Source organism: Bidens hawaiensis, unplaced genomic scaffold (genome assembly GCF_021521415.1).
Source record: "Bidens hawaiensis isolate Kalapana, Puna unplaced genomic scaffold, B.hawaiensis_p1.1 tig00016259_1, whole genome shotgun sequence".
Lineage (NCBI taxonomy): Eukaryota > Viridiplantae > Streptophyta > Magnoliopsida > Asterales > Asteraceae > Bidens > Bidens hawaiensis.
The window spans coordinates 404341-413760 of record NW_027492482.1 but is presented as its reverse complement, the minus strand read 5'-3'; the positions used below and the strand labels follow the sequence as shown (position 1 = coordinate 413760).

The 9420-nt window shown below is 35.7% G+C and overlaps 1 protein-coding gene across 1 annotated transcript; it reads right to left on the bottom strand.

Annotated features, from left to right (window-relative positions):
• Nucleotides 1-1551: 1551 nt before the first annotated feature.
• Nucleotides 1552-9420, bottom strand: LOC143551076 (glutamate receptor 3.4-like). Its single transcript, XM_077041593.1, has 5 exons — nt 8616-9420; nt 5497-6830; nt 4742-5051; nt 3194-3603; nt 1552-2186 (listed from the first exon to the last, which is right to left on the bottom strand). The coding sequence occupies exons 1-5, from the start codon at nt 8923-8925 to the stop codon at nt 1758-1760; spliced, it is 2793 nt and encodes a 930-aa protein (XP_076897708.1). The 5' UTR covers nt 8926-9420; the 3' UTR covers nt 1552-1757.

Sequence of the window (9420 nt, the reverse complement as noted above, 5' to 3'; positions counted from 1 at the left end):
CCGGATCGTTTGGATCTCAACCGACAACCCAACCGATCTGATTCGATTTTTTCAAACACCCCTAATCAAAATCTAGCCATTAACCTAGCAAAGATATTATAGCCCCTTAATGCCAATCTAGTCACAATAGCAACATGTTATAAACATAAAAATCCATATAAAGTTAACAAGACAATATTATTTCCATTAAGAACAGGGTTCCAAACATAATATTTATAAATTATGAATTTTTGATAGTCTTAGTAAGACTATGGGTATAGATACTAGCCATGTCAGGTGTCATGTGGGAGAGAATTTAAACATGAAAGTGACAATAATAATATTATTATTTTGTAAAGGTTGCTTGAAATGAATGGGAATAGCAGTTGAAAAGGTGAAGGTTAGTTACTCAATCATCCCTAATCACTTTATTGGACAACAACATTGTGTTTACCTTAAACAAATTGATACTATTATCATTATTTACAGTTTTTGTTAGACTATGTGTTGTGGGGTTTCGTTTTACCCTCTAATATTATGTCACACTTTGCTAAATGGACGCTGATTAGGCTTCGAATAAAGACCCACAACACATAGTCTTATAGACGTGTACGTATGCAAACCCGCTAAACCTACACGTAAAATTTACTTAATGACCACTTTGTGAGACTCGAGTCCGTACCACTTTATTGGTGATAAACACCTGACATTGCTAGACGAATAGTCATTGACCATTATCGATAGTTACCCTTTGTATAATTTGGAGAACATTAATAATTTTATGGAAAACTTCACATGGTATTTTTTTATTATTATTTTAAAGTTACTTAACTTTTATCAGGTGTTTAGATTTAGATATTTTTTTATAAATGTTAAGAATATAAAAATAAGGGGTAATAAGGATTACTGATAGACTCCTCATCCAACTACCCTCTAAAAGTAACACCACTTGAAAACACTACAAATTTCATTATACTAACGTTACTAGTTACAAAGGAAAAATAACTAAAAACTATTCAATCTCACTTCGAACATTGTAAAGCCCCTTCATGTCTCGTCACGTAAAAAACGGGGCTTTAAAGTCCCTCTCCTTAAAGCCCCTGTTGTGATTTAAAGTCCCATTTCCATATTATATACACATATGTGGGTGTATGTGTTTGTGTGTGAGAGAGAGTGACAATTGACCCCACCTTCTCACTATACCGCCCAATATTCTGTCACTGCCCCCTATACCGCCCCGTGGCAGTGTTCCACGCTCATCCCGCCCCTATACAATTGTCTCCACGCCCACACCGGGTGGTCTTAATGTCCATAATATTCATGTTAAGCAAACTACACTAAGTATACACAAGTCTATCCGTGCTCGATGTATAAAGCTGGGGGTGGGCTCGAGCACATTTACTAAATGAACTTTGCTTAATTCTTAAGCTTGGCTCGAGATCGTTTAAGCACGACTTAAGCTTCTAGCAAGTTGATGTCAAGCATCTTAAAATGACTTGCTTCATTTACACCCTTAAGAAAAATATACAGTTATCGAAAGTCTAGAAAACGATAAAAAAAATCGTAATGCAAACCGCTAACATTATATGCACAAGCAATGCGGCAAAAAGCTAATACGATTATTCATTCTACCTACATGCCCTATTTTGACATCATAATACTGATTTCCTGTAAAACAGAATGCAATTCACATGTGAAAAACATGCAAGAATATATCTTTCCACTTTAGGAAAGTTACCTATTCTACACAACAACAAAATTTCTACGTTAATTAGTCGTTAATTAGTCGTATCGTTATGCTGACTTCCGCCTTGAAACTTATGCCGTTTCAACATTTCCTTAATCTCGGCCTCTTTTCTATCGTAAAAATCGACTAAATCTTTAAAACTCGCAGACAGTCTCTGTCTAGCCGATTCGGGCTCAGGAATCTCGTGTGAGTTTTCTAAGTCAATATCAAATCTACGGTATTGACATAACACTCTATAAAAGTAAATGCTAAGAGAAATGAGACACGCGATCCCACATATGAGGAATAGACCCCAAAAGTTGCTTAACGAGAGGCTACTAATGTTGGTTGTTGCGGCTTTAGATGAACAAGAAGTCATGCTTAACCATTTGTCATGGATTCTTTCTAGTTCTCCGTTTTCTGAGAGTTGGAGGATTGCGGTTGATAAATCGAGTGCTAGTGGAGAATCCCTTTGGAATGCCTGAAAATTTACACATTGATCATTCGTTATTATTCTAAATGAACAGTTTACGAACATAAACAAACATAAAAGTTTAGGCTTCTAAATATGAATATTAAATAGAGTTTAAAATAGTATTTAGTCATAAATAAATTTGAATGATTATTTAAAACAAATGGGATATGATCATATGAATGAAGTAATGAGTGTTCACGATCGTATTGAATGAACGAGCCATGTGTTCATGTCACTCGTTAAACTACATGAACAAAAAAATTGTTCATGCTTGTTCATTTATTAAATAAACGAACATAAAACGACTTCTTGCTGAACAGTTCACAAACGGTTCAATGAAGGTTCAGTTCGTATACAACCCTAGTTAGAAATTGACATCACACGCAATCATATTTCAAAACAAATACTCTATGAAAATATAAAGATTTTTATATATTAGTGATGAAATCAAAATTTCAAAAACCATTTTACCTTGTACCGAATTGAGCTAAAAAATGGTACTGGAGGTTGAACCAGGTTGTACCGGGAGGTTCAACATGGTTGAATAATTTACCTTGTAATTTCATATAAATGCAACCTCAACTTAAAAAATAACCCAAAAGTATATGATTCCATAATAAAATATAATCCAAAAGCTAATCCATAATAAAAAAAATAATACAAAATCACTCGATTTTAAAAAAATTATTCAAAATTTTACTCGTTTCAATATTAATCGCTAGGTTAAAAGTAACTTTTAAAAAATACGAGCCGCAAGATATCAAAAAATCTCTTGGGCTTAAAACCGGTATTTTAGAAAAAACCGCCGGTTCAATGTTCTAGCAACCCGTCCAAAAATAGGCTCAAAACACCGGCCTGATATGCGAAATCCGGTATTACCGGTTCAACCGGCCTCTATGAACCGGTTTTTAAAACACCGATGAAATCCATAGCTAGCTAAAATTTGGAAGGTCAACGTTTGACCCGAGAAGTCAACCCGCATCGGTCAAAAGTCAAAACCAGAAGAAACTTACAAACCCCCAGCCGCTTTTCGTGAACTCCCGGCCAACGATCTTGAACTCACACTCAGTGTACGAAAGAAAAAGCTCGACATACGGAAGCTCATCAACAATGGCGGCCACACCACCATTTGCAGGACCAAGACGAAGCGCGTTTATGTAATCCGTTTGGTCTTTTAAGTATCTGATCCTAGATGCTGCAATGTTAAGTTCTTTGACCAAATAGTTATATGCAAAAGATCCATCTTGAATTCCTATTGGATCATTGCTTGATATGATCCCATCGATCCCCTCGATGCCTGAAGTCAACTGTTGAACGGTCAAGATCGAAGTCAAACTCGCGGTGTAGCTTGAGTTGATGATCAAGACAACAAATAACCATAGCAGTAGAACAAATCTTCCCAGTGTGCTTACTGTGTTCTCTCCTGCATGAATATTAATTCACAAATAATTAGTTGCAATAAAAATAGTTATTGTTGTTCGTCATAACTAGGGGTGGCAAATGTGACCCATGGGTTGAATGAGTTGTATTAAAATGTATACAATGGGTTAGAATAAAAACAGAAAATGATTGAAACGGGTCAAAACGGGTTGACATTTCTTGAAGGCTTTTTTTTTTTTTATGGAACGAGAAAAACGAAGAAAACTTTTTTGTATTTTTACTTTTTTAGATTTTGATTTATATTTTAAGTTATGATTTTTTAATTTTTTTTGTGAATTTTTTAATGAGGGGTATTTGAAATCTCAACCCATTTTGACCCATTTCAAAAATCCCTCGCTAAAAAATTATTCAAAAATCATAACTCGAAATATAAATAAAAAACGAAAAAAGTAAAAGTACTAAAAAGTTTCTTCCGTTTTCTCGTTCCATAAAAAAAATAAAAAAATAAAAAACCTTCAGGAAATGTCAACCCGTTTTGACCCGTTTCAATCATTTTCTTTTTTTAGTTTGACCCATTATATGCATTTTAATTCAACTCATTCAACCCAATGGGTCGAATTTGTCACCCCTAGTCATAACTCATAATCTGATTAATTATTAAGTTAATAAACAAATAAACCATAAGTGACATTTTCTTGTGAGTAAAATGGAATTAAATGACATTTTTAGTATGCAAAGGTTTAGGGGTATAAACGAGTTGAGCCGCATGTAAACTACTAGAAATCGAGTCGCAAAAGGCTGAGCTTGAGCTTGGAGCTCATTTAATAAACGAGCCAAAATTCGAGCTTGAATCAGCACACAAGCCTAATATTTTTATAATCATTGTTTAATATACTAAACTAATAATAAAAATCATTTTATATGAATAAAAATAACAAAATAATATACATTATGCTATGTAAAAACAACTTAATTATAAATATATACAAATAATATCAAAAAATCCTGTCGCGCTTTAGAAACTACTCACAAGCCCAGTTCGAGCTCTGTTAAATTAAAGGAGCTGAGCTCGAGCATAGACAAGCTCGTTTACGCACCGAAAACCTCTACTTTTTGGCTTTTGACCATTTTACCATAATGAAACAATTTTTTTTCATAACTAACTGCTTTATCATACTTACTATGTGAAAAGAACATGGTTGAGAAGCTAAACCACAAAATAGTAATGATTTGTTGACTCGGAGGCCCTCGAAACTCGTGATTCAAACGATGTTCAAGAATCCAAACGACAAAGCCGACGAGAAGAAAGAAACAGCAAGTGACGAGCCACATTTCGAGAGTGAATGGTTTGAGAAAAGCCCATTGGCTGGTTTTTGCTTTGTTTACAGGAACAACTATCACGAGGCCCGATTCCATATAAGGCTGCGTAAAGTCAACTATTCGTGTTCGGTTTGTAGTGATTGTAACATCTCCAACCGCTGCATCAAATGTCTGAAAATTGAAGAATAAGGCATAAGTTGTAGACTTTGACTTTGGAAGTCAAAGTTGTCAAACATTAACACGAACGTTAAACCAGTGCCAAACTACTTGATCTCAAAAGTCAAACTATTCATGAAATAAATAAAATCATGTTGAACAAGAAACTAGTTTTCAGAGATTTGATATGAGGAAGGCAAATCAATTTTCTTTTGAAAAACTTTCAAATTGCAGACTTTGACTTTTGAGGTCAAAATTATACCATGTTACTTATTATGTCATTCAGCGGCTCGGCACAATTTTTTTCCGGTTCAACTGGTGCGACTAATGTACCGTAGCCAACTTGACGACCGGTCCAGTTACGAAAACATATGTTTTACTTCTAAACAAAACAATGACATCAAAACATATAATTTGACTTCAAAAGTCAAACTATGCATATTATGAAGCAAAAACTTACATTATCAGCAACAGCAGCCACAAGATTACCATAACTCGGGTTCCTTACCCCGTCACCGAACAAAATATACTTCCTCGGCACAGGGTAAGGCAGTAAACTCACCGCAGCCTCAAAAACATCGACGCTATAACCTTGTACACCTTGTGGAGACCGAACATCTTTCGTGACAACCTCTTTGTAACCATGTCTATACGGTACACCAATCCTTAACTGCTTCCCATTGTTCGGAAACACCCACCCGCGTGGCTTCACACTCGTCTCACCCGGCCATATCACACTATAAAGTCCTTGTTTTGCATCACCCAAACCATTTACCAGTTTTGCATAATTTTTTTCAGGCGCGGTGACCGATAAACCAAAATCTTTTGACCAGTAACCAATAGTCCGAACCCCGGTCCCACCAATATTAAGTACATCATAAACAGGACCCACCAGATTCCTGTCACTGTCAAATCTAATTTCACCAGATACACCAGTGAAATTAGTCGACAGGATTCTTTCCATAAGCTTCGGACCCTGATCAAATGTCCGAAGCCCCGACAACCAGTGCGCTGACTCTCTCCGGTTGTCAGAAAACGTCACGCGCTCGCCCGCGTCCAAAAACCCGGCGAGCGCGTGCGCCAGCAACCAAACCGAATCATACGCGTGCAACGCGTAAGAATTAACTTTTTCAAAATTTCCCGCCAAATTATTTTTCAATTTTCCCACCAAAATTTTTTTCGAGTCCGAATCGAGCGTGTGTTGCCTGAGCGCAACCACACCCTGTAGAACCGCCATGGTGCTGGATTCCAATGACTGTACATCGGAATCCAGCATTGTGGGAAGCCAGTCGGTGGTTATCCAGACGTAACCACTCGACATCATCCCAAGCTTACTCGCTATTAAAAAAATATTAATCCCGGTATCAGGATTAACATGGACCACATAAACACGTGACTCCATTAAATTAATAGTCATTAACATTTCCATTATGACATCATTCGACGCGCCAGGTAAAACACCAGCTTTGTACGTAATTATGGCGCGTTTTGTCGCTAGTGAATCAGCTAATGATAATATTCCATTTCGGCCATAGTCATTGTCTACATAAATGGCAATTATTTTTTTGTAGTTAAAATGTGTGATGACGTCAGCAAGTACTAACATTTGGTGGTGGTCAGTGAGAGTGGTTTGGAGGAAATAAGGATGTTGGAGAGATGATAGGGTGGGGTCGGTTGCACTGAATGATAGTGTGGGGATGTGAAGTTCGGATGTGACGTGGGAGATGGCGTGAGCGGTGGTTGATGATTGTGGTCCGATTATGGATAATACGTTGTTGGTCATTAGCTCCAATGCTACATTAAAAGAGTTAAGAGTAAGAATAATGTTTTAATGCGTCGTTTAGTAACTCTATAATATGTTGTTTTGAAAACTGTAGTTAGCTGAAATTATTAGAAATTTTAAAAATTAGACATTTGACTCGTTACACTTACAAAAATGAGATTTGAATTATTTGGGCAATGTGTGCACAATACGTTGGCTACATAGACCACTCGGAAACATGTCACTTGGAATCTTTGGGTGTAATGCATTGGCAAAATAATAATAATATTAATTCTCAAGTACGTATTATGCATGTATTGCGTACTTAAGAATTTATTTATTTTTTCTTGCTGATGAATTACTCCCAAATAATGTTCCCATCAACGTATTTTGTCGAAAGTTGCCATGTGGCATGTTTTTAGGTCGTCCATGTAGCTCGCGTAAGGTACACTCGGTTCTTAAAGATTTCACATGTCCTAACACTCTATAAACAAATATAACAAGTGTGCAACAAAATTAATCAACGGAAAAACGTAGTCAATGACTGTGCTTTCTCAAGCCCATTTAGAGCATTTTTGAGATTGAGTTTGAAAAATGTTTATTGGCTTTTTAATGTTTTCTAGTCAATAAGCTAAAATGTGTTTGGCAATCACAAAAATCCTTTCTATTTAGCTTTTTGTAAGGGTTAAAAAGCAGTTTTCTAAATGACACAAATTCAGGCTTTTCAAAATGGCTTTTTTAAAAAGCCAATAAGTATTTTTTAAACTTAATCCTAATTAATATTATTTGTGAAATAAAAAGTCAATATGAACAATAAAATGTCTATTTCCATGAAATTCTAACATAATTTTCAATAAATGAAAACCTTACATTTGACCTCAAAGTCAAGACTAGTACTCTCTATTTTCCTGCATTTATTAGTTGACTTTGACTTCCTCATTTAATTTGCATTAACAGTTATTTTTTATCATAAGACTAAGGGTAATGGGGCTTGGTTGAGCATCAAGTGAGCCAAGCAAAATCTGACACGTAGGCAATGACATGGCACTGGATCAAGCCCCTCAACCAAGCCCCAGAGGATGTAGTGGTCCTGGTGATCCGGAACTTGATCCAATTATTTATTTATTTTAAATATTAATTTTAATATTAATATTAAAATTAATATTCTTCTTCACCTTCACCCCACCAGGTCTTCTTCACCGATCTTCTTCTTCACACCACCTTCACACCACCACCACCGATCACCGGACCATCGCCGTCGTCTCTCAACCACCGGACCATCGCCATCGTCTCTCAACCCACTGTCTCCAAACACACACTCCCTCTCTCAAAACCCCAATCTCACTTTCTCTCTCTAAATCCTCATCCCTTTGCGCCCCGTGGTCCGGCTCGCCCCCGCTCGCATGAGGGGTGGTAATGGTGTGCGCGAGCCATGTTTGCAGCCACCTGGATCACCCCCCCCCCCCCCTCCCCCGCGCCCCATTACCCACAATCTAATGGTATTTCTCATTTCTCTATTCTCCAAACCAAGTTTCTTGCAAAAACCATTTAAAAAAAACTTAATAAATTTCCCAAAAAAATAAATTTCAATTAAAATTTAAATTTTACTAATTTCAGAACAATAAGCCAAACAACTTGTTCTTAAAAAAACGAATATTTCATTCAAATTAGTAAAAATTTTGGGTTAATATAAAGAGAGTCTCTTGCCCAGCACTGCACAAATATGCTCCAGACATATATATCACATATGTGTGGACATATTACGTATTATAGACATATTGTGTATCAAGAACGAACATTAACAAATTAGCATTTACCTTCAATGGTGCCAAGAAATCCACTACAATTTGTATCATATAATATAAGATTCAAATGAGTTCCTCCAAGAACAAAAGGATTAGCATTCACATCATCTACAGCAGCCATAATTGTAGCCTTTGCTGACCTTCCAATCACTGAATCAAATGTTAATAAAGCTCCAATATTCACAACTTTAGGCCTTCTTGATGATGAATATGAAGATGATGTATTATTTACAGTTATGACATCATTTGCCATAGCCACCACCAACACACCAAAAATCATGAAAAATATACTTTTTGTTATTGTAGGACTATTAATCTCCATACTTTAAGGACACCCTTTTGAGTTTTTGACTCAACTTTTAGAAGTCATATATGGAGTGTGAACCATGAAGTTAAAATCTTGAAATTTAGAGCAAAAGTCAAGATTTTCAAGAAGATAATAATAATTGTTATTATTATTTTTTTGGTCTTGGGAGAGAACTTAAAATCCACCAAGGTGGTTGTTAGATATGAATGCCATAATGGAAAACATAGAATTTATTTATATCAAAAGGGAAAATGATATTAAAATAAAAAAATTAAATAGAAAAAGGTAAAGCTAATATTATGCTAATCTTGTAGTGATGATGCAGAAAATCAAAGTTGAGGGCTTTAAATAGGTATAAACAAGTAGGATTAATAAATAATGAATTGGAAAACATAAAATAAATAAAAAGATTATTAAATTGTGAAAAAGTGATGTTAGTTGACATGGAGAATTACCTGGATTCCTTAAAGAATAGTAAGAGAAAAGGAGAGGAGTGAATGTGTGAGATTG